General features: G+C 35.1%; 1 protein-coding gene across 1 annotated transcript in view; it reads right to left on the reverse strand.

Moving 5' to 3' along the window:
- Positions 1–22,897, reverse strand: part of CNGB3 (cyclic nucleotide gated channel subunit beta 3) — a 141,324-nt gene extending 118,427 nt beyond the window's left edge. The window contains 3 exon segments of the mRNA XM_063080035.1: positions 8,157–8,292; positions 19,355–19,424; positions 22,787–22,897. Of these exon segments, the coding sequence (XP_062936105.1) occupies positions 8,157–8,292; positions 19,355–19,424; positions 22,787–22,897 (317 nt within the window).
- Between the last annotated feature and the right edge of the window lie 4,366 nt (positions 22,898–27,263).

A 27,263-nucleotide genomic window follows, 5' to 3' on the forward strand; every position in this document is an offset into this window, starting at 1 on the left:
CGGGAAATAACAGCTTTGCTAGTTTGCTGCCCTGTGGGCCGCCCACTCAGGGAGAATTGTTAGGAATCAGATACCCTCGAAGGAAAAAGGCATCAGATCCATCCCCAGCAGCCAAGTGTGGTCAGAAACAGCTAGAAGTCATCTCAAAGGACGTGTCCTCCAGCTTGGCCTTAGGAGAAACATCACTGTTGTCTCCTTGCTCCCCATGCCAAGGCATCTTGCTGGGTGCAGTGGCAGTGCCACCTGCCTGGGGCTGTCCTTGCAGCTTCTCTAGAAGCACTTGCTGGGAGTTTGAATGCGATTGCATTGACTCTACAGATCGACTTGGGAAGAGCTGATCATCTTGACAATATGAAGTCTTTCTGTCCATGAACATAGATACTTTAGTTCTATCTTGTTTCGTGTTCTCAGTTTAGATATTATTGTATTGTGTCAATGTTTATTTTTGTTTAACTACATTGTTGTCATTTTCTTTGCTTATTTCATCTAGAATTTCTGTGCTGGATTGTCTACTTGCAATCAGTAACATTTTTGTCCCTTTTATTTTATTTTTTGGAGGCTGGCCAGTATGGGGATCCAAACCCTTGACCTTTGTGTTACAAGGCTGTGCTCTAACCAACTAAGCTAACTGGCCAGCCCTGTCCCTTTAAATATTCTCCCATTACTGCAGTAGCTGGAAGGCTGGAAACCTTATTTTTAAGAACCACTAGCTAGGAGGGTTCTGATTCATATTCTACCAGTGAAAGGCACATGTAGGAGATTTGGAAGTTGAAAGGAAGGCACGATTCATTTTTCCTCTGGTGGAAGACCTGAGCATACTTCTTCAGAGGCAGCAGCAGCTTCTCGAACTTTTCTAAAACCCGTATCCTAAGGCCAGTCTGCAGCTTTGGAGTTAAGGGGCAGCTGTGGCTTTGGCAGCTCCTTTTTGTACTTTCTTAATTTCTGGATTGCAATCGCCACTGCTGATCTTTATTGTGCTGCATCTTACAACAATTTTTAAACTACCTAACTTTCTGTATTTAATTACTTTTTGCTTGAAATATTTAGAGATAAACTCTATTTTTTTTTTTTTTGACTAAACCCTGACTAGTCCAATTTGGGTCTTTCCTTCTCAGACCATTTTTCTTTTCCTTGAAGTACATATGTTAAAAATTCTCTTAACTCCCTTCATTTTGGCTTGACTGAAAATGTTTGTATTTTAACCTCATTTTTAAATAATAATTTTTCCAGATATAGAATTCTAGGTTGACTACTACTTTTAGAACCTTGATAATACCATTCTACTGTTACTAGTTTTTGTGGTTACTGATGAGAAATCAGATGCTAGGTTACTTCTCCTATTTTAGAGAATCTATATTTTCTCTCTGGGTAAAGATCTTATTTTTGTCTTTTGTACTTTTAAATTTCACTAGAAGGTGTTTAGGTTTAACTTATTTTGTTTATGTTGATTTGCATTCATGTGGCATACTGGGTCTGAACATGACTGTCTTTCACCGATTGTATCATCTCTCTGAATCTTGATTTTCCGCCATTCTGTTTATCTTCTCCTGGAATTCTGATTCTATGCATGTTGTACCTCCTACTATCCTCTGTGCTTCTTAATCTCTCTCTCACACACAAATTTTTCATCTGTTTTTCTCTGTGATGAAATTCTGGGTAATTTATTCAGATCTATCATCCACTTTACTGACTCTTCAGCTGTTTAATCTGCTGTCTAACCCACTGACTTTCTAATTTTAGATATTACTTTTTTTTATTTCTAGAAGTGCTGCTAAGTTCTTTTACAAAAATGCTTCATCAGTTTTGGTTTGTTGTTCCTTTGTCTTACTTTCAAAATTTTCTTTAATTTCTTTAAATATGTGTAGTAGAGTTATTTTATTCTGTATCTGATAATTTCATTATCTTCATATATTGTACATTTGATACTGTATTTTGTTGTTTCTGTTGTCTAGTTTACAGTGGTTTATTTCTTCACATGTTTAGTAATTTTTTATTGTGAGTTCGTGTTTATTGGAATTTTACTTGTGGGGATACTTTGAGACTTGGTTTTAAAGTGTGTTTTCTTCCAAATTATATTGGCTTTTGGTGGCTGTCTTGGTCCCCAATCTAAACCATTTAAAATAGTTTTTTAGACTGATTTTTTTTTTTTTAAGATACAAATGTCATAGGAATTCTGGTTCTAGATCTATTTGAATGTTGGCTTATGTTCAAGAATAGGGGGATAATTTTTCTCTTTCCTTTCCTTTCCTTTTTCCTTTCCTTTCCTTTCCTTTCCTTTCCATCTCATTCCATCTTGGCCCCTCTCCTTTCTCCTCTTTTCCTCTTGTCTCTCAAATTATTCTATTTTCTTTCCACTCAGAGTCAGAACAAAGACAAGTATCATTTTCCACTGTTTCCTTCTGGGGGATACCTTACCTTCCAATGTGTTACCCTTTAGGTTCCTAGATTTGTGGAGGAATCTTCAATCCGTCTTTGTATCCAGTTTAACCCCAGGTGTTTTGCTACTGATGATACATTTTAACTCAGATCTAGGCTATAAAAGTTTGGAATAAATCCTCAGAGCCAATACCAGTTCTTGAAATTTTCTTTCAATAGCATTTTTCCCCTCACCAGCTCAGTCATGCATTAGAAAATATGGCTTTATATTTTATCTAGTATTTTAAATTATATTCTCCCCAAATTAATTTTCAATGAACATTAACGCTGCCATATTACTAGAAATAGAAGTTAAAAACCATTATTAAAAATGAATTAACAATTTGTTGTTCAAAGTGTTTGCAATGCTTAATTTAAAAGTATTGTTTACAATAGAGGGAAATTTTAATTTGGGACTAAAAGTAATAGTACATCATCTTTATTGTGCATCCCACAGAATTGGTAAATGTAGAGCTGATTTTCTCTCTCTCTTTTTTACAAGCTTATAAATTATTGAAGTGTAAATTGCATTTAATTTTTGTAAACTTGTCAGTTATGACATTCCTTTTCTATTTCAACTATAAAGTCACATATGGATTTTTAAGCATCTTTACTGCAGTGATTCTTGCTGTTCCTAGCTACAAGACAATAAACGTCAGTGTTTATGAGTGCTGATAAGATTCTGAATTCTATTCTGCTCTCATTGTTCCTGCTGTGAAATGATTGCCTATTTTAAAACCACCCAAATAGAGACTGATTGCTATTATGAATAAAGACTATTCATAGAAATAACCTTCCTTCTTGGCATTATTGGTAGCAATGGTAGTGAAAAGTCATATACCACATTGTAAAAGTCAGCCTTGCAGCAAACCCCAGTCATGGGCACTGCACATTTCACTCACTTGTTTGTTCATCATTTAACCACTTAACCTATCAGCCATTCCACTCTGTCTCCTTTTCCAAACATAGCTATTTGACGTTTCCAGGCAAAACACATCTTTTGCTTGCTGTTCATTAGTGTCCATCAGAATATATTCCTATATATTAAAAAATAAGAATGTGCTAAGATAGAATGCCAGAAACGGGCCATTTTTTCTTGGTAATGGACAAATGGCATCCATGAGACTTTCCAGGGGTGAAACCCACATCTTGTAGAAGCTAAATGATTCATTTGACAAGATAATGAATTGGTTGCCTTTTTTGGGAAAGATTTGCAAAGAATTTTTTTCCACAGATGGACAATTTAGAAGATGTTGTAAAAGCAGAAAGAAAAAAAAAAAAAAAAGGAAGTAAGCTCGTTTAATATAAATGGATTCCAGTCAGAAATGTGGACATGTAATTCTTGGATATCTTGAAATAAATCTCCCCCTGGGCTGATATGTATTTGAGATAACCATTATGACTGTGGGTAGAAAATTAGTTTTAGGCTGTATTCAGAATCTTATTGAAGGCTGGATAAAAATCTCACAGAAGTTATTATGAAATTCACATTTTTATAATAACAATGTAAACTTTATCTACTTCTTTTTTTGTGTTTATATAAATAGATGAATAGACATAATATGCTTAAATATATACCGATATTCTTTTATTTTTACAAAACAGTATCTGAGACAAGGGCACGAAGAAACATTTTATAAACCAAATTCTTGATTTTGTAAATAGTTAACATTAGACTTTTCTCATCTTTGCAGAAGGATTAAGATTAAAGTTCTGTAATTCCCAAAAGTATGAGGATCTATGTTAAAGAGTTTGGGGTAAGGTGGGTTCAGTCAGGCAAGGACAGTGTGAAATGGTGACAAGACACTGCACTTTAGTGTCAGAAAAACCAGGACCCGTACAGTTTCCATTCCTTTATGTGCATAACGAGATGGTGTGATAATATTATGTGTCAGCTTGCCTGGGCCACAGGGTGTCTAGATATTTGGTCAAACATTATTTTGGGTGTGTCTTTGAGGGTTTTTGCATGAGATTAACATTTGAATCAGTAAACTGAGTAAAGCAGACTGCCTTTGCTAATGTGGTGGGCCTCATCCAATCAGTCAAAGGCCTGCATACAACAAAAAGGCTGACCCTCCCCGGAGTAAGAGGGGAACTCCTTTGGCCTGACTGTTTGAACTTGGACATTGGTCTTTTCCTGCCTTCAGACTTGCACTGAAATATTGACTCTTTTTGAGTGTCAAGCCTGCTAGCTGTTGGACTGGAACATATACCATCAGGTCTTCCAGTTCTCAGGCCTTTAGACTTGGACAGTAACTACACCATCAGGTCTCCTGGTCTCTGATTTGCTGACTACAAATCTTGGGACTTAGCCTCCATAATTTTATGAGCCAATTCCTTATAATAAATTTCTTTCTATATATGTACACTTTCTGTTGGTTCTGTTTCTGTGGAGAACTCTGACTGGTACAGTTGGTAATCTCTATGCCCATGTTCCTTTTGGTGTCCATCTATGTTCATCCTCTAAGCATGACAGAAAACTAAAGGAGTAATCAATAATATCACACTGCACTCTAAATACAGAGATAGTAAAATCCATAATGTGCATTCTCCCTCAAACCTATTGATCATTCCAGACACATTAATCCCTCCTCAGCCCAGCTATTAGGACAGAGAATAAGGTAAATGCACTTAGAATAAGAAACCTTCTTTATGTTTCATTTATTAATAACCTAACTTCCAAATTTATAAAATTGAAGTGAGAACCAGTCACTCACACAGCATCTGTATTTAGTGACTGCAATCAATCAAGTCCTTAATGTTTTTCTAGGAAGAAAAGCTTTTTAAAAGCTGACCCTGCCCAAGATTAAAGATGTTGTTTTTTAATAACTGCAGATACCAAAATGATCTTTATTCATTGACAGCATTGTGAAATAACAATTTCAATACAGGATTATTTTATTTTTGATATTTTCTAATGATGTATAAAAACTCTGCTCTGATCTCTTTCTGAGATTAAAATAGAAAGCTTTGGTAAGTCCTACTTTGGGACATTAGGATTTCCATTCATTTTAGTTAAGACACTGAAATTTCCAGTGCCCTTTTAAGTTGCTTCCTCAGTGTGGCTGGTTTTCACCCCATCTTGAGAAAAGCTGTGAAGAGGAACCTAATAACAAAGCAAGAGCTTTAAGCTGACTTGGGTCTACTCAGCTTGTCAATAATTCTCAAACCACTTTGCTACCTGTATTGCAGAAAGAGCTTTCCGGAAGACATCAAAAAATGTTCTGGACTTAAAGAATTTTGCCAGCTCAGGATAGTGATGTCAATGAAAAGCCATGTAAGAAGAGGAGTAAGGAATTGAGAGCTTTATAAAGTCTCAGTTTGTTTCCTCATGATCTTTGTAATCTTCTGTTACCGACCCTACTTGCTCTTATCAAGGATTCTGAAGTGGGAATGCGAATTCTTGGGGAACCACTGGTGTCTTGCTCTTTCCTTCTGAAAATCTACAAGTTCTGGAGAAACAAATCCAACATGTTTGGATTCATCCATTAATTCATTAGTGAAATATTTATAGAGTATGTACCATGTGCTGGATATGGAGGTAGATACAGGAGACACCAGTCATCAACAAAAATAGACATGGCCCCTGTCATCATGTGTCACAAAGTTTAGAGGATGAGACTAATGGATATCAATCAGATAGTCATATGGATTTCAACAGTGATAAGTGCCATGAAAGAGATCTTAGAACAGGAACATATAACCTAGTTAGGAAGGTCAAAGGAAGTAATGGTCTTACCTGTATCTGAAGAATGACTAGGAGTTAATTAGGCCATCAGGGGAGGACAGAATAGAACAAGCAGAAGAAGCAGTATGTGCAAAAGCCTGTGGCAGGAGCAAACATGGCAAGCACAGGAGACTGAAATAGGACTGGGGTGACTGGGGCAGAGAAATGGGAGGTAGGTGAGGAGTTGTGTGCTGGGAAAGGACCACGTAAAGACAGAAGGGGGACAGACTAGGAAGGGCCTTATAGGCCATGTCAAGGAGTTTCACAGTTTGGAGCTACACTGATTGACCCACTTTCTGGGTAATTGAAAGTTTTCCATTCCCACATTTCAGAAGAGTAAAGTGCGTGCATTGAAACAATGCACTGTACCCCATAAATATACAATTAAAAAAATAAAGTTATAAAAAAAGTGCTACACTAGGAATGGATATGGGTTAAGAAGAATATATCCCCCCAAATGTTAGTTATGGCTTCAAGTTCTGTCCTTTGGAAAACTATCTAGCACTACTGGCTATTACAAAAAAATTAATTTATTAAAATAGATGCTAGGAAGAGAGAGTTCAGAAGGTTAAGCTGTTGATTAAAGGGGAGTGTATCAGTGGGACGGAGGAAAAGATTCCACTCAGGAATTTGTCTTTTGCAGTCTAATCTTAGCTCAGCTGACCCTATTACTATAGGCAAAGAAATTAACCTCTCTGTGCCTTGGTTGCTTATCTGTGGAGTAAGGATAATGATGACCTACTAATAGGATTGAAAATCATCCCGTGAACACCAACAGTTATATAAATAATGTAAATAATTACTTATCCCATTGTAAGATTCTAGTCCTTACCTCAGAGTTTAAACATCTTCTCTCTGCTTAAATAACATCTCAGATTTTATTCTTGTCAGATAGCAGTGTGCGTGTGGGTGGGGTGAGGTGGGGTAGAGTGAGCTTTTGTTTATTTTCATATATAGCCAAACTCGTGTTTATTGAAAATGCACTGTCTCTTTTTGATACCTGTTGTTCAGTCAGCAGTACCCTGGGTTCTAGATGATTGTGGTAACCCCTACTGACAGCAGATAGTCTCTAACACAGTAGAGCAACCACTGAAAGGTAGGGGTGGGGTGGGGTGGGATAAAGGAATAAGTACTTTTAACTTCTTTTTTAAATGCAACTCTTCTTGCCTGTTAAATAAGAAGAATACGCTTTTACTGTTTCATTAGCCTATGGCAATTATATCAACTATAGTTAAGCAATTCAAATTGGATCAGCAGGCACAAAATATCATGCCAAGAAGTGGCAAAATGAAGAGGCTCCCAGTTGGATTTTATTGTGAATCCATTGATTCACATTTAAATTGCCATCTCTTTTGTGATATTTCCAGTAATTTTATGGGAAGTATTTATAAAACTATTGTCAGTGGCATAAAGATTATCCATTTCTGTAATTATCCTTGGTTATCATGCCACACTTTCTTTAGCAGATGAAAGGAAGTTGTAATCAATCTTCTGGAACAATAAAATATGTACAGATTGGAACAGCTATTTCTTTGCAAACTTGGAAAATTCTCTTCAATTCTTTCTTTTTCAAATCCATGCCTAGTAAATATGTAGGCTGTTTTTGTGATGATACAATGACTCAGACATGTGGCTGCAATGTGGGTTTTTTTTTGCCACTATTAGTTTTTAATTAATTAATTAATTAATTAATTAATTAATTAATGTTGTCAATATGCAATGTGGTTGATTATTGTGGCCAGTTACCAAAACCTGCAATGTTTTTGTTGATGTGACTTAGCCTATAGCCAAACGGTTGCCTGGAGATCTTGGTTAGTGTCTGTACCTGGCTAATAAGGCACAATGAACTGGACAGAACCAACCTTTCAGTTCTGGCCCAGATCCCCTGTGTTATGTAACTGTTGTAATTCTCCTGCCCTACTGTGCAACCGAAGGGGGGAATAGGTGTTTGAATTTTTCAGTCCAGGCTGAGCAATACCTCTAACATGTGCTATGTGGTTTATTAAATTCTCACCTGATTGGGCCTTCTTCCCCAGTGCCTGTTTCCTTCCGCGCTGGAGTTGTCCTGGATGGTTCTGTTGAATTTTGAGGGTCAGGGTTTGTAGGTATTTTTCTCAGATCTCTGCAGGTATTTTTCTCAGAGATTTTATCTATGGAAAAGAAACAACACATAAGTAAAAGAATATATGCCACTCTTGACAAAGTTATAGTCGGCAACATAAGGAGATGCTTGCTTGTTTTCCAGAATATTCCTCTCAGGAATGCATCCCCTAGGATTCCTGCTCAACATGATAGGACTTTATTCAGGAGGAGTTAACCTGCAGACAACCTTCAGGCTGATGAAAAATATGCTTAAAATTGGTGTATTATGTAATGAAAAGTTCACGTGATATATATCTTTTTGATATTAGCAATGCTGAAAATAAGAATTTGTTATCAAAAAGCATTTTTGGTTTTGCTAAAGTATTCATAACTTATGGCTGGAAATTGATGCATCATAAAATTCAGAAAAGAAAAATAGGCAGAAATTATGTCTTTGCTATGCTATGACATCTCTGAAGAAGTAATACAATTTAATATTTATTTTCAGTCCAGAAATCAAATTTTTCCCTTGAAGCCTGCAAATATAATTTCTAATTAATATAGTTTAAATTTTAATTTACTCAGAGAATAATCAACTCACTGGTAAATATTTGGATTAAGAAGAAGGCTTTAATGAAAGTAAATTACTTAATATTTAAAAAAAATATAGAGGGAGAAAAGAAAAAATGAATACATTTAATAGTTTTTTATTATCCACAGTTTCTAATTTATTTTTAATTGGATGTACTGTGCTTAGAAAATTAAAATCAAGGCCCAAATCATTACTATTACTGCATTGTAATACATTTCAGTTTAAAAATTTAAGCAAACTCAGTATTGAAAATTTGGGTTTGCAAAAATATTAAATCAGGGGGCAATAACTACAAAAATTTTCACTATACAAATCCTTTAATATGAATTTTTTAATGATTAATCTAAATTCATTCAATGTACTAAACTTTTCAGGAACATATTTCAGGAATAAAGGGAATCATAAAATTGAGTCAGTACTAACAGTTTTTAAAAATTTGTGAATAGGAAAGCTTAAACCCAGGTATTTCGCAAGACACTTTTCCTCCTTATGCATCCCTTATGTACTTTTATTTTTGAATTATAGTATTTTTGGCTAGAAAATAGAAAAACACAGTACTAAATATATTTTGGTATGGTTAAGTTGGAAAAAACCCCAAATTCCCCAATTTACTTGAGATCAAAGGAGCCTCAATATAATCATGTCCTTGAAGTCTGCGAATAAAGATGTATTCCAGGTGAAATATTGCTATGTGCATGAAATTTTACTGAAGGTTGTAGGATAGGGTCCTTTCTATATAAGCCCATGTGGTACACTAATAAATTTATCAGTATTCAACATATTTCAGAGTAAAAAAAGTAAGTAGCACGTTCAATATGTCATTTTGTACTAAGATGCTTTTGATAGAAATAAGAGAGAAGTATATGTTTTTTCTATATGTTTGAGTCAAGTCATATTTTCCCATTTCTCTGTATCCAACCAAAAAAAAATATCGTATTTCAGATCTCTGACATTATGCCACATTGTATTGCTACCTAAGCAAGTGGCAGCCTAATCCTTTTCCCTATTCACCAACATTGGGACAATTACTGTTAAGATATTTTAAATCAAAGTTCTTAATCTCTGGCCACAGATGTCCAGTCCATTTATGAATTGGAACCCTTGAGACAGTGTGTTGTATATACCTGTTTCTACATGGAGAGGATCTAGAGTTATCATGGGCTTCTCAAAGGAGTCTGGATCAACAAAAAGCCATTGTATTCATATATTTTTCTAGGAACACCTGCACTAAAAGAAACTTATGATTGAAATGGAGCACGAAATATGAGTAAAAAATCAGAAAAAAATCTTAATATGAAACAAGTAAAATCTGTAAAACAGTAATTTTTGAGGCTTCTTTTGACTATCGCTTATAAAACCGCATGAATATAAGCTGCATAATATATCACCTCTGTAACTCATGCAAGCTACAGCAAATGTATTACATTTGCAGTGTCACTTTTCTGCTAGTACCAATTAAATGGCTGATTGTTCTGCAATAGTTCTTTTCTTCTATTCTAATAAGGAATTTTTGTTTATCATCATAACATTTGTATTAAATTAACTCTAAGTAGATCCTAGCACCTTGCCAGGTCTTCCCTGACACTACCAAGCCCTTCTAAAATGACACTGCCTGTGTTAAGACAAGTCCAGGATATTTAGAAATTCAGCCTAATTTGGTTTGCGGATAAGCATTTTATTACAACATAAATCCTCATTAATACTGTAGCTTTTGACGAAGATGAGAATCCAGTTATTGCTTTTTCTTGAATTCAAAGCAGAACAACAAATTTTAAAAACCCATGCAGATTTAACACAAAAGGATCCCCGTCAACTATAATTCAGTGTGGGTGTCTTTCCATCCATGCAGCATGTTGTTTGTGGGAACAGATGGTCAAAGTGTTTGCATCATTCTCATCATGAAAGAGAAATTTAAAATACAAGGCAAATCTTGCTCTAGCATCTGGGTGAAGTTTAGTCAACTGCACATGGTACTTCTTCCCAATTTCACACATGGACAGCAGGATTTCCTCTTTTGTAGCTGCCCAAATTAATAGTGTAAGTCTTTCTGCCAACTGTGCTCTTTTCACATTGTATAGCAATTGCCAGATTTCATCAGTACACTTGGTCAAATTCCACCCTGGAATGTGCGCCTACAGCAGATAGTGAAATCAGTAGTCGGAGTGTTCTGATATGGTTGCTTTTATTGAATGTGCAAGAATGAGTACTACTGAGTGCATCCTGCACACATCTGGCTGATTCTGTCTCCAGCCTGGCAGCATCTCACCCTGGGCCTGTGTACCTCACTTCCAAACTGCTTGGCGCTCTTGTAGCAGCGCATCATGGAAACCCAAGCAGGTATGAAACATCTGCTTCCCTTTTCAACCGAGGAAATAAGAGATGGGAAAACCCATTAACCTTCCACATTTTATCAGTGGCATTAAGTAAATGCTGAAAAGGCAGAGATTCAAAGAAAGAACCTAATATGGAAATAAGGTTGTGAATTAGAAAGGTGCTTAATTGGCTTATTTATTTATTTTTTGGATGGATATAGAAAGAAAAAGACGTGAAAAATGTTTTCATTGGTTGTAATGTTTGCTGTGGGTGATGACATCACTTAGTTGAATTTCTAATTCTTAACACACTAAACACATTGTGGGTTGTCTCAAAAATAAATTTCCTTTCACTAGGAACCAACAGTATGTGAGTAACTAGATGTTAGATAAATTAATAAAAACTAAGTCTGGGTAATACGATTAGATGCATAAATGATACTATTATTTTCATCGCAAATGAATGAATATTTGGAGTTAAAGTAATGAATAACACAGTTTTAAGAAATGTATGATTAATGATTATTTTCTGGCATCCAGGATTGTATTTTTGACTCAGCTTGTGGTTAATATCATAGTTACTAGAATATATAATGTGCTTAGAATAATTTTAGTAATAACACTGATCACATTTGAAATTTTATATCTTTGTAGATTGTCAAATGATACGAGGGAAGTTGACAAACATTACAGCAATACACATAAAATGGAATCTGAAAGAACACCCTAAAATGTCATTTGCAAGAAGAGAAAAATGATATATTTTATATTAAGAAGTGTACATGCAATCTATAAAAAAATTCAGAGGACAAGAACTCAGAGTATAGTTCTGGAAACCATTTCATGTGAGGAATGGTTCAAGGAACTTATGTTCTTTAGCTAAAGTATTGAAGATTAACTAGTGACCTAATAGTTATTTCACATTCTTTGAAGGGCTGTTACATAGAAAACAAATAGATCTATTTCATACATCCGAGAAGGCAGAAGAAAGATTTACCAATGGAATTTACAACAAATGTTTTCAACAAAACTCTGAAAACATTCAAACAACTTGTCTAACAGCAAAACGCATTGCTTTGTGCAGTGGTGAAAGCCCCACTGGCTGGAGGTATTCAGAAGAAGCTGGAGCCTGTGCTAAGGGAGGCAGGATGGGGTCCTTGCATGGAGTCAGAGGTCAGATGTCCCCTGGACAGCCTTAAAGTGCTCTGAAGTCCTGAAGAGATCTTTGTACTTTTGATTTTAGGATACATCATCACAGCAAAGAAATGAACAAATAAACAAAAAAGAATGTGGATCCAAAGAAGGTAGCTTTGGTACTGTCTTTTTTTTTTTTTTTAAATTGAGATTAATTAATCTAGAAAATACATTTTATGTATAGGTATTAAGGAATGTGGAGAGATACCAGTGTGGGGTACTAAACAGAGAGCTCTAATCCTTACATCACTAATTCTCTGAGTGACTCTGGGTAAGTTGCTTTTCTATAACAGTTTCCTCAGCCATAACATGAGAAATACTTTTGTCATGAGGATTTCTGTAAGGATTAGATAAAGACTTCATTTGAGAAAAGTGCAATGTAACCAGCTAGAGTGGGATAAATTCCTTGAAAAAAAAGTTAACTCTTTCAGGTTTGCAAAGCACTGACATATGTGGGGCATGAAAGAGCTTCCGTTTACTTCAGAGAGTTCCAGGGACCAGAAAAGCACAATGCAATTTCTCACAAATGTTATATTCTTTAGCAGAAAGAAGCCTAAAAGCACAGAATGTAATTGAATTATGCAAATATATTTAAATCATGCAAACTACAAAACATTACCATTTTAAAGAAAAAAACCCCACCCTACCCATGTTAGTGTCTCTTAAGTTTTTAGTGTATAAAACGAGTAATAACAGTAATTTTATCAGAGTCTGGTCTTCTATTCTATAATTAAAACAGTGTATGCTTTCTATGCCTAACTTCTCCGTTTAGCTGATATAACTCTATCCACTCCTTCCTACAGTGAGGCAGCTCTCTGCTGTGTTACATGCAGAAATGGTTACTGATTGTACACACAGCTGGGCACCTGACCTAAAGAGGGTGGCCTGTCCACAGCTGGCTGGTGACCTTGATAGTGGTATAAAGGGCTCTGCTCAGTGGAAACAATGGTTGTTATCTGAGTCAGTCAGACTGCTCTCCCTGGAATTTGGACTAGGAAATGAGTAGATGGGAATGAGAGCGGTCCAGAATAGATATGCAGAGAAAACAGTGTTCGTGAGAAATGAAGCCATACTGACCGTGAGAGAGAGGCAGAGAAAGCAATTAGCTCCTAGTGCTGCCTCTTTCCCCCCGAAGGGCTCTTCAGCTCCAGTTAGTTATCCACAGGCTTCCTCAGGACGAGCCCCTGCCACTGAAGGTGCCCTCATTATTTCTCTGTCCTTTGCCAAACCAGAACAGTTAGGAATTTTCTTCATCATTTCAGACTGGAAAGGACATTCATGTTTATCTTTTTTCTAAACTAACTTTTCGGAAATTTCACATGCCAAGTTTATTCATTCCTCAATTCTTTTATTTACCATCATATCAGGTATTATTTTGAAAGAATACTGTTTATTAAGTTCTATAAATCTAACTGTTTACTATATAAGACTATTTCTGTTTGGATGAAGTAAAGAAATAGGCTCAAGTAGCTTTGATAAAAAGTTTCATACATTATTTTTCTCTGTTCCCTCCTTATCCTTTGGCTAGGAATAGAACTGACAGAAAGAGTAGATCTTTCTACCAAAATTAGCCGTAGTAGTACCTCCCATGCATGCCAATCAAACTGGTTGCACTTACATAGGGAAGCCTTTACTGATTCCTGTAAATTAAATTTCAGTATATAGTCTAGTTAGTTTCCTATTCCACATAGGACAAATTAAATTGTATATGCTAATTGTTGCAGCCAAGGACTAAAGAGTACTTTTCTATTTAAACAAGTTAGGATTTCCAGCACCCTCCCTTTTCTGCCTTAAAAAAAATTAATAATCTTTATTTTTTAAAGCAGTCAGTTCTAGAGCAGTTTTTAGCCTTCTAGATTGCTGTCCACAAAGAGTGGGTTGAGATGCAGGCTGGATCAGTTTGGATGGATGATGGGGGGTGAGGCTTGGGATGTCTCTAGACTTGGAATAGTGCTAGACTTAGAATCTAGGGACCTTGGCTGAGGACAGCTATTTGGCACAGGTAGTGCAGAAGGGCTACTCCACTTGTTGTCTGTTTACCAAAGCAAAATCTGGGATTGGAGATCATGAGTAAAGAGTAATGGAAGAATAAGAGGATCACTAAAAACACTGCCAGATTCACAATTTTGTGGAGGGATGTCAATATATACAGGGCTGAACAATACTGAGTATCTACCATGTAGTCGGGTAGAGGTCACAAAATGATCTTGTGGGCTAAATTGGACAGGGATTAAGTTTTTATTTCCCTCAGTGACTTAAAAAAGGAAACATTTAAACATTACAAAATTCAACATTTAAATATTGGGGGATTTCAAATTAAAATTTGTATGTCAGTCCTTCTAGACAAGAGGGAACATCAGGCAGCACGAAGCCCCCATCCCCATGGGGCAGCAATTGTTGGAGCTGAATGGCCTCTGGCATTTTTAGACAGAGCAGGCATGATCCTCACGTATGCTGTCTGTCGGCTGCTGTCGATATTGTAATTAGCCAATCTCCATGCTAAATGCTTTACATATATTAACTAATTTAATTCTCACTCATAACCTAATACTAATGATGGTATTATCTTTATTTTATACACGAGCAAACTGAGACTCAGAGATGTTAAATATCTTGACTAAAGAGCTAGAAAGTAGCAAAGTTATGATTTGAATTCAAAAGTGTCCAACTCTAAAGTAAATGCTTATTTTACTGTGAATTTACATGATTGTAGGAAAACTCAATTACATTTTTTTAAATTGTTACTTTTTATATTTAAAGTTGGAATATTTTAAAGCCCTATGTATTAGTTTTCTATTGCTGTTGTATCAAATTACCATAAATTTAATTGCTTAAAACAATATATATTTATTCTCATATAGTTCTGGAAGTCAGAAGTCTGAAATGGGCATGAAGGGTTGTGTCTCTTTTGGAGGGTTCAGGAGAGATCCATTTCCTTGTCCTTTCCAGCTCCTAGAAGCCACCTGTATTCCTTGGTTCCTACTGCCTTCCTCCACCCCCAAAGCCTATCTATTCAGCCTCTGCTTTTGTTGTTCCATTTCCTTCTGCTTTGACCCTCTTGCCTTCCTCTTATAAGGACCCCTTGATTACATTGAGGTTACCTGGATAATTCAGGATAACCTTCCCATCTCAAGATCCTTATAACATCAGTAATTTTTTTTCTTTTAAGGTAACAAATTCATAAGTTTTAGAGATTAGGTCATGGGCATTTTTGGGTGACCATTATTCAGTCTACCACACCATAATAGCTATGGGCACTCAACTTTGACCCATTTCCACACAAATAAGGTCACTTTAAAGCATCATAAACTATAGATAAGTCATTTACATATCCTCTACTGGTACCAAAACATTTGTTTAAAGAAGCATTTAATGTAATGTAAGTGAAGTAGAAGCCTAAGAAAAATGATTGTAATCAAAAGAGGACATTAGTAAGTTATTTTTATTTGAATCCAAAATGTGTTCCATTCTTCATTTCCATGGCAGATATAAATTAAACCACGCTTTGCAGAAGATAAGAGTTCTATAATCAGAAATCAACATCTGCAGATTTTGTGACATTGCACCTGCATGTTTTGAAGTAAAGAACACAAAAATACCAAGCACATATCAGAGACTATCTTTAAACACTAATAACTTTGCTTTTTCAAGACAAAATATCTTAAATAAACTGTTATTCCTACTGAAGTCTGTGAAGTCATGCTAAGTCTGCAGATTTAAAAGAAACTATTTTTTTCCTTCCTACTCAAATAGTTCCTCTGTTAAATGAAACTTCCACAAAAGAGTTTTTATTACTAGCTATGAAAAATTAAGCTTTCAAATACACTTTGAGAAAAGTATGACAAAGATATGAATAAATTTGTCATCCAAAATGTGTGATCCTTGGTTTTGTTCCATTAAGGTTGTGTTTTTCTATGTGAAGAACTGTAGATTTGAAAACATCACTACTACAAAGTAACTCATAATAAAACAGATTTGTAGTTTGAATTATCTTGCTAATTCTGTGGCTTATTTTTATTTTTGGCTTCTCTTGGCTTATGTAGACCTGGTTTCTACTGTAGAGTGTTTCTTCCTTGTTACCTCTATTTGTTAAACACATTTTAGTGTATGCAATGAAGGTTCTTGTATGATTTACAGAAGGGTCTTCCTCTCCTAATTAAAAAAATTTGAAGATTGAATAATAGTCTTGCTAAATTAAGTTTGGCATAAAGGTCTCTTTAGACATAGTAAACTGTAACCTAACTCGATATGTAAACAGACTGTAACCTACTCTTGTAATCTAATTTGATGAGCAAACAGAATGTAACCTAGTCTTGCAACAAGTAGCCAAGTCTCAGCCAATCACAAGCAGCCAACTGTTCAAACTGTGTTCAGATAATGCATATGCACAGCTGTAACCAATCCAGCTACTTCTGTACCTTACTTTCATTTTCTGTACGTCACTTTCCCTTTTGTGTCTATATCTCTCAGCCAACCATGCAGCAGCCCCAGAATCACTCTGAACCTATTCTGCCCAATTCATGAGTCGCTCTTTGCTCAATTAAAGTCTGTTTAATTTGTCTAAAGCTTTTCTCTTAACAGTCTTCAACTGTTGACATAAAAGGCAAGACTACATGTTTTACTACAACCTTTTGGTGTATGATTCTTATTATTTGTGGAAGTATTGTGTATGAGGGTACTTCAACAAGTTTACGGAATTAATCTTAATTAAAAGATTATTTTTTTATTTTAGTTTTCCATGAACTTTTTGAAGTACCCGCATATGTGGAATTTTATTAGAAGTGAAGCCTTATGATTATAAAATGCTCTTCTCTCCATTGACACATCATACTAAATATTTTAAATCAGATAATCTAACAATTGAATAGCCAAGCTTTAGTCATCAGTAAGGAAGTGATCTTATATTGCATTCATGTTGATAGACTGATTTCAAAACTTTTACTTTTTTTCCCTTTCTCCTCAGGTAAATAAATGCTGACTATTTGGGAGATACTGTTTTCCTATTTTCTTGTCTGAGATGAACATGCAGAAGAAAGACAGTGGTAAAAATACCTGGCCTGTAAGAACAAGTAAATATTCTTCACATTCTTAACTGAATAGTGAAAACCCAGAGCTGTCCTTTACAATAGGTAAGGAAATGAAGTCAAGAAAACTGAAGTGAATTTTCTTCCTTTTTAGAAAAACTATATTGTTGAAAGTGGGTAGAGAGGAGGTTGTACAAAATACAAATATAAATTAATTTAGAAAAACAATATTTTCATAATGGTATCCTCCCAACTGGAAACATATTATTTCCCTTCAATTATTCACATTTATTCTACATCTCTGTAAAATTCAGTTATTTTCTTCACATAGGTCTTTTCACCTTCTCTTAAATAGAAATAGCCAAGTACAGCGAGAGTGGGGCTGCTTGTTCACAGTTGTGATTTTGATTGTGGGGATATTCCTTGACAGGAATTTGTTTATTTACAACTTTTCTTGTGATTCATTTTTAAATTTACAATTTTGCTTGTAATTTTCTTGCATTTCTTATTTTTTCTTCCTTAGAGATGGGAAATTTTGGCTAGTAAAAACTCAGTTGTGCCTCAGTTCAAATATTTATTTTAGTACATATAGAAAGTCATTAAAAACCATCATACACAGACTTTTTCTAATAGATGAAAAGCAAAACAATTCTAGTTTTATGACATAATTTCATGTTTTCTTTATTTAACAAAAGCATATTCTTTTCTAATGATTCCGCTGTCATTTTTTTATTTTCTGGGCTAGGGTATAGCATTTATCCTGGGGAGAAAAAGGAGAGAAGGCCTAGAAAGGGCGGCTAGGAATAGATTACATTAGGTCCTACAAAGTCAGGTGTAGGAATGTAGGTTTTGTTCTACAGACAATAAGGAAGCACTTAAGGTTCTTGATCAGAGTAGTGAGAGTGAGATCAAAGTGGTGGTTAATGGAAAATAATCTGCTAACAGCATTTGGCCTGGATGGAAAGGGGGAGAGATTGGGTGAAATAGAGTCCTAAACAGAAGTGACCACTTAGATAGCCTGGAATGGTGCACGCATGACTTGCTAGTAAGGGCCTGCTTGGATTGGAAAGGAAGGAAGTGGGTTTGAGGGTCATTCTGAAAGGAGATTTGGTGACTAATTTCCTTTACAGGATATTCTAGATAAAGAAATAAAATATGAATGAGGTCTGGAGCTTGGGAGACTGAAAGAATGGTAGTACCCGCAATAGATCAGGGGAGTTTATTTGAAGGGGAAGATAAGGAATTCAGTTTTAGACATGTTTTCTATGCGATGTGGCAGAACATACAGGTGTATATGTCCAGTGGTTAATTGGAAAATATTGAAAAAGAAAAAGAAATTGGTCTAATATGGATTTGGAATCATCCATGTAAAAATGAGTGTGGTAGATAAGATTCCTAATGCAAAGAGTTTAGAGGGAGCAGAGGACTGAGTGCTAAATCTTTAAATGTGCATAATCCACATCTATTTTATTGTTTTTATAAGGCTTATCACTGTCTGAAGTTACATTGGTCATTATGTGCTTACTTGTCTAGTCTATGATCTCTTTTGTTTTCTCTAGAATATAAACTCCACGTTAGCACAGACTTGGTCTGTATTTTTTACCACTATATCTCCAGCCCATTGAGCAGTGCCTGGCACAGGGCAGGTGATCAAAAAGCATCTATTAGGGCCGAGCCCGTGGCGCACTCGGGAGAGTGCGGCGCTGGGAGCGCGGCGACGCTCCTGCCGCGGGTTTGGATCCTATATAGGAATGGCCGGTGCACTCACTGGCTGAGTGCCAGTCACGAAAAAGACAAAAAAAAAAAAAAAAAAAAAAAAAAAGCATCTATTAAATAAATGAGTGACTGAATGAGCAAATAACATTTTTGTAAATATTCAGATCTTCAACTAGTCTCGGTGTGACCCTAGATAATTCATCTAGTCAAGGACAAATGTTTCATCAGACAACACATTTCAGAGAAAAATGCATTTGACTTTTTAGTTTTTCTCTACAGATTGCATTCTGACCTTGTATTTTGGTGTGTGACTCTTCACATGTCTTGGTTTCGAGGGATTTCGTTTCACTTTTGTTTTCTTCCTTTGAGAAACAGAATAGAGATTGTATGTGATAAATTTATATAAAAATAAACTTGAATATAAAAATGTAACACCAGTTTCACTCAATTATCAATCCAATCATTAAAACTGACCTGTTTGTTTATGATGTCTTAAAAATGATGATTCTTGCACTCGGATGGACATTTTTGGCCCTACTATTGAATCATAAGCCTCAGCCTCAGCTTGTTGGCCACAGGAAGGCTCTGTTCCTCCCAATTTTTGTCTTCACTTCCTTCAGCCCTAGCATTCATCCCAGTCTAGGTCTTTAGTGGTAGAACTTAAAAGGGTAGAGAGAAAGCAGTTTAGGCCCTTCACCCGTAGCTCTCTGTATTCTCTCCATGATTTCATTTGCCTCCACCTCATCATTTGTCTGAGAATCTAAGCTTTCCTTTGAAATGTAGTTATGTCACAATGGATGTGGCCAGTGTGTGCCTGAGGATATTCCTATAGGGACAGAGTAAAGCAAGATATAAGGATAGAACACAGAAATGTTGACTTCCCAGCTACACACAGTCTAGTAGGGGGAACAAACACAAAAATAAGTGCAAAAAAAAAAAAAATGTAGATGATGAGACAATGTCTGCAGAAGATAGAGATTTGGTATAAACATGGAGTGGTCAATTCTATTGGAGTAGAAGGGAAAAGAAGGAGACTAGTAAAAAAAAGTAACTTGTGATTTTTATAAAGATGAGATTTTTGTTTTCCAGATGGCCAAGACATGGAAAAAATTCCACGCCAATGATGCAGGTTTAGCAAGCGCCTCAGGTGTGATTGTATATAGACAGAGGGCGACTACAGTAGAAGTGTTTGGATGGCAAAGCGTGTGAGAAGATGAGGCTCGCCAGGTAGGTGGGGATGAGCATGACCTTGAGAGCCTTGTGTGGCATGATATGGAATTTTGATATGCTTTGTGGGCGCTGTATGTTGTAGAAGCACTTTATACTGAAAAGTAAACTAATTGGATGATTGCATGTAAGCCTCACGATAACCATATGTGTTAGGCAAGGCAGCTATTATTATTACTATTATGTTATTAAATAGGTAACTGATCGAGTAACTAGTTCATATGAACATAGCTAGAAATGTATCAATCTAGGACTATTTATAGTGATAAAGTCTTCTGATTTTAACCAAGTAGTTTAGCATCACATTATGATGTTATTTATAAACCTTTCCATCATAGTCTTTATGTGTATGCCAAGGTATATTTATGTGAATAGTGTCTTATTCTGGAGTAAGACAGAGAGAGCTCAGATTAGGCTGTTTGAAGCTCTTGAATTACTGGTCATTGATAAGTGGAAATTACATATGATATTTTGGTTGGTGAATGAACTCTGTAAAAGACACTTTAAAAAATATGCAATATAAATTGATTTATTCATTCCTAGATTTTTTTATAAGACTCAAACCATTTATTTGTATTTCAGAGGCTTATTGTTTAAATGCCCTTTTGAAAGGTTATATTCTGTAGAAGAAAATAGGGTTTTAACTTTCTGTCATTTTTAACATTTAGCATATTAGAAATTGAAGAAAAACTATTTTCCTATACCCACATGTCTAGGAAAGAACAGATGCAAACAATTCCCTAAATATGACTTTTAAGACATAATGTGATGCCACTAGACTTCATGATTAACATCCGTAAGTTATGGCTGTCAGAATGCCACGGGATATACCTAAGGGCGGCTCTACCTGTGCCTAGGCTAAGTAATTCTCCAGTATTACTGTTTCTCAAGGAAAGGCAACTCTTTAAGAAGCTTCTGCTTTCTTTTTTTTTTTTTTTAAACCTTCTCTCTAACATTCTTTTATCCTTCAGGCAGAGTATTTGGAAGGGTTGATTCAACTCACATTCCTCCTGTTCTGAAGCAGTATGTCCTAGCAATTTAGCTCTCAGCAGGTAAAATCAGAAGAGGGTTCCAATTCAGACTCTGCCATTTGTTAGCTGTGTGCAAGCAGTAAATTCTAATAGGAGCTACAGCTGTTGTGAGGGTTAAATACAATAGCGCTTGGCACATAGTAATTGCTGTTAGCTATTATGTTCTCCAGGACAATAATGTATTAGCTATTTTTATGTGCTGTTGGAGGAAATAATCATGGTAGGCAAGGGTTAAATATGAATGTTGTGACTTTCCCAGAGCAAAACACAGCAAGACTAGTGGAAAGGAAGTACCCAGCCCAATATTTGTGTGTATCCAGCTCAATAACTAGAAAGAAGCCAAGGGCACTCCTGCAGAGCAATACTAAGGATGATCCTTCACATCTCCTCTCTACTGCAGATAGTCAAAGTCAATCAGAAGAGAAAGGCAGTTTTTCCAGGGTCAATGTTAAGTAAACTTGGTGTTGTCTATCTTCTAGGCTCATTTAAACTTAAATCAGTAGACCACACTACCCTAGTCCCCAAAGCACATCTGTTTGTACTTGACATCTCTCATCCAGCTCTTTCAGGTGGAAAAATAACTACTGCTCTAAAAATCTTTTGTAGCTCTTTTAGGTAATTCTAGTGAGTAATTCATGAAAATTATTCTTTAGATAGTTGTAAATAAATATTGCTTTTGTAATTATAACTTTAGATGTAAACGTGTCATAAAAAAACACAACAATAATAATAATTGCTGCTTGGAAAGTACCTACTACATGTTTTGTATATAGTCTCTAGTTCTCATAACAAGGCTACAAAGCAAGTATGATTATCTTCATTTTATAGATGAATAGACTTAGAACTTATGAAAAGATTTGTCCAGAGCAGGGTCTCTCCACCTTGGCAGTATTTAAATTTTGAAGTGGATAATTCTATGTTGTATAGAGCTGACCTGTACATTCTAGAATGTTTTGCAGCATCTCGGGACTTTATCCATCAGATGCCAGTAACATCCCCACTCCCAAGCTGTAACACCCCCAAATATCCCCAGATATTACCAAATGTCCCCGGAGTGGCAAAATTGCTTACTACTAAGAACCACTGGTCTAGAGAACTTATTGTTAAAATGTAGTTTATTAAGACCAGGATGCTTGACATTCTTTGTTGAAACTAAATCATATCGCCAATTTAGTATTCAAGAAATGATTTTATTTTGGATGATGGTAAAAGTGAAAATCAGTGATGAGAAATTTTAACTGGCTTTTGCAAATCCTAATATTGTCTCCTATACATTTATTATTCTGTTTTTAACAAAATATATACAGAATATATAAATCAATGGGGATAAACCCGAACAGTACATAACCCAGATGTTACCAGGTAAACCTGCTAAGCAATCTTATATATCATAGTATTTATTAAATTCCATTGTCAGACAAGAAATGATGAGAATCAAGATTGATTTAGGAATGTAAAGATCATACCTGACTTGTGGATTGCTGAGACTGATTACTTAGAAGAGACTCTTGTTCATTCTCATTGTTTTCTTCTATAGGCTGCACCTTGTTAAGTTTTATTGTCAGTGATTTAAACATCTTCTACATCTGAGGTGGTTCCAAAAACCTCTGTTTTTATGACCGTGTCTCAAGGTAGAGAAATGTACTTTGCTTTTCTTTTCCTTAGTACACAAGCCAATTAGCTGTTTAATCAGGATTTTGTTCTGGTTAATTCCTGCAGGCAAGTCCCTAGTTAGTCAGGGCTTTGTCTTAAAAGCAGCAAATTCATTCTGCTTGGGTGATTTGCACTCTGCTTATGAACTTTAGAGAGTCAAAATGCCCCTGTGAATAATTTATAAGTAGAGAGTTAAACAAAACTTCATAATTGATTTGAATTGTTTAAATGTAATCACATTGCTCATTGGTTTGTTTATTTTCTTTCTTTCTCATTACTCACCTACCTGTCTCCATCTATATAATTTTAAACTGAGTAATAATACATGCAAACTGTTAAAAAAATGAGCAGGCGGGCTTATGAAAAAAGCACATAGTTTACTTTCCCAAAGTCCCATCTACAGTCCTGTACCATGAAGTAGGTAACTACTTTTAAGCTTCTTTTTTATGTTCTTCTGGGTGGTTATTTCTGTATCACTTAAAAAAAAATGCTTATAATCTTTTTGTGTGTGTGTGTAAATTTGGGGTTGAGATAGGCTAAGAGAAGTGTGCATAAAATAATGGTGTGTTTCACAACAAATGGTGTCATAGATACCATAGATGGTATCTAGATGGCATACAGTAATATATATATATATAAAACTATATATATATGTGTGTGTATATATATATGTGTATACGTATAAGGGTACTTCAAAAAGTTTGTGGAAAAATAGACATAAAAGATAATATGAATCTTTCCATGACCTTTTCAAAGTACTTTTGTATAACACAAATCAGATGGTTATGAAGCTATCCTAAAATAAAAAGAATTATCATTAGCAAACAGTACCACAGTCTTGTTGCGACTAGTGATTTAGTTTCAGCAGAGCACCAGCAATCATATCAACATTGTTTTAATCTTACTGATTTTTACGTTTTATATTAACTTCACAAATAGGTTTCAGTTCTATAGTTCTTTAAAAATTATAAGCAAATGGAGTTTATATCTAATTTCAGGTTTGAACATATTTAAATATTATTTCTATAAAATTATTCAAATAAATGCTGGAGGATCCACGATAAAGTTTTCATTTAGTAAGAGTCAGGTTTGAGAAATGCTATCTTTCTTTGAAGGAATCTGCAGAGATGGGATTTCAGACATTCCCACTGGGGAGCAATTTTGGGACAGGGAGGGTTTTCTAGTAGTTTCCAAATCACAGTCTCCTCTGCTTCTGGATGGGGGCATGGGTTGGAGCTTTCTTTTTTTTCTAGAAGACTATTGGAAACAAACTAAGATTACAAAACCAACTAAGGTTACATTTTACCCTATATCTACCAGAAAGAAAAATTAAAGCAATTCTCTGTGATCCCTCTGAGTTAAATTCAAGAAGTTTGAACATCATTTCAATAAGAGAAACCACTGAGGATAAAGGGAATAACTGGTTTGTGGTAGATAACCTCGAGCAATAACTTCAAAGGAAACAACAAAAAGTCTCTACGTACCCAACACACACATTAGGTTGGTGGGAGTGTCTATTTTTAGAAGGAGATAGTAAACTGATAATAAACCTAAACACTGGCTGAGTCCTGAAAAGTTTCCTACACAGAACATATGATACTCAGTAAGGCAGAAAACTAGCTGATTAAATTATGAACTTCTTTTTCCCCATTATTGGACTTCAGAAGAAAAAACGCCAGGCATGTTGTCCGTTCACCTGTGAACTGGGTTTCAGGCCCCCTCTGTAAAAGAGAAGCTATAATAATAAGCTCTCAAGGATTTGGGGAAGATTCCACAAACTGTGAATAAAATGACATATAAAAATAACCTGGTACAAATTAAGTGCTCAACAAATATTTGTCAATTAATTGAATGAAAAAATAATGTTTCTGGAAGCACTAAAATTTAAAATAGCCTGTTTACTAAAGCATATAATTTTATTGAGCAGTAAACAATTGAGTTCTTACTGTGTTTCAGGTGCTGGGTTAGCTGCTGTGGGGTATGTAGAAATGACCAAAACCTGGTGCCTGCCCTGGATGTGCTCACACTCTTGAGAGAGGGAGAGAGAAGGTGTATAAACAATCACAATACAATTTCTGTAATGGAAGTATGTGAGCAGTACTATACTAGCTTAAAAGAGCAGGTGCGGGTGACCAAGTCTGCCTTTGTATGAGTAGATTCTAAAATGGAGAGTAAATCTTGGTGGAGGAGCTAACATTCATGGTAGATTTTGAAGGATGAGGAATTCTCAGAGGAGATGTAGAAAGGTAGGACATTCCAGACATCAGAAACAGCATCCAGTTAATTAAGGTATTACAGTAAGTAGCAGTTTACATGGCCAGCGTAGTGCTCTTAGTAGACCCATAACAAAGATTTGTTAAACCATTGTTGAAAATTAACAATAAATATAAAATATATATACACAATTTTCTTTCCAAAAGGGACTGAAGACATTTATGTTCTTTTAATTTTTGGGGGGTTAGCAAAACACTAACATTAAGTTAAAAACATAAATATCTAAAGAAAACTCTTGAATATATTTATTTTTCTTGAGTTGATGACATTGACTATTTAATGATCTTACAAAGTGGATTTAAAGCAACTGATACTTAGAAGAAATTTTCCCTTATAAAATATGTATAACACTATTTAGAAATATCTGCCAGCATGATTTTATGATGACAAATTTAGAGTATGTAGATTTTTTTCAGTCACCTGCAGGTGTAATGCAACTAGATGTTATGTAACTCAGCTGATGTGAAGAATTTCTGAAACTAAAGTGATTTCAAATATAGTATTTCAGTAAGTAGAGATGCTCTCTGTTTCTTTGATTATAATATTTGCATTGCTTTTAATTTATAATTAAAATGCATGAGTGATGAATGTAACAGATATTAAGGGTAAAAATGCCTTCAGGAAATTGTTAATAACAAGTGGCATCTGTGACTAATGAATGCTATATTGGTTTAGACTGTGACTAATAGAATAAATGTTTTGAAAAAATCCTTATGTTAGTATTTTATAAACTGTAATCGGGTCGTGATGGATTTGTTCTTTGCATATGGATTGAGTACCGAAATTTCTTCATTCTTTTAATTTCTTTTACAGAGTTGATTAGCCTGCTTCACTATTTGGTTTTAATTATGGACCATTATTGCTTATTTATTTATTTTTTATCATCTAGTAAACTAACTGAAAGCACTTCAGTTAATTGAACATCACGATCAACTGTTATGTAAGGAGATTAATAGTGCAATTTGCAAAGGAGATTATCTAAATACAATTAGCTTCCTAGCTAAGCTGCTTTTAACTGCGTCTTTTGTTGTCTATATTCTAAATTTATCAGTGATCTGAATTTAATGTTGTAGGAATTTCTGAGCTATGCCAGAATATTCTTAGTTCTAATAAAAAATACATTCAAGTGCTAAAAACATGGTAGTTGGTTTATGGATAATAGCTGTAGGTTATCTCAATAATAAAAGCTGATACTTACAAATCATGTATGTTAACCCTTGACCCAACACGAAGATGTTATTACTTTTCAACCCTCAAGTTTACCAATCATAAGTATGTTACTGGTCTCTTAAATCTGAGGGATGGATAAAATATATAGCAGTGTAAAAATTTTCTGAGAATGATAATTATTTCTTTATTTAGAAACCAGAATGCATTTTATCCATGGGTTTCAGCCTTATATTTACAGTTTAATTTGGAGTGTTAAACAACTCACTTAAAAACAATTTTATCTTCTATACCCCCGAATCTAGCAGCTTATTCTGACTTTGTTAATGGCATTATCATTCCTTTAATCTCCTCCCTTATTTTTCTTACATCAGTTTGTTACTTGATTCTTTGATTTTTTTCCTTTACAAAAGTTCCGTATTTATTCCTTCTTCTTCATACTCCTTTTCACACCACCATATCTAGGCATTTAGAGAATGCTGTATTGTTGTAATAACTTCTGGGTTGGCCAGAGGAAGCCATGAGCAATGCATTTGGAGTCCAGGTGTGTGGAGCTCATGTGTGTGGAAAAAGGTAGAAGCCCATCCCTGAGAGGCAATGAAGAGTCCAGCAGAGCATTCATTTGAGAAATGTTGTCCATATTTTTCTGTGATATCAAAGAAGTCACTGGTTTTATTGAATACAAATTCTGAAATTGATTTATAAATATCTCTCATGTTGACTCTCCCAATGCACCTGTTAGAAATTTAAAAAAAATTATTTTGAAATTTTTAAATTTTAAAAAAAGTTACAAGAGCTCTATGAAGAAATCAGTACCTGCTTCATCAAGATTCTCTAGTTGGATAACAT

Source organism: Cynocephalus volans, chromosome 15, assembly GCF_027409185.1.
Source record: "Cynocephalus volans isolate mCynVol1 chromosome 15, mCynVol1.pri, whole genome shotgun sequence".
NCBI lineage: Eukaryota > Metazoa > Chordata > Mammalia > Dermoptera > Cynocephalidae > Cynocephalus > Cynocephalus volans.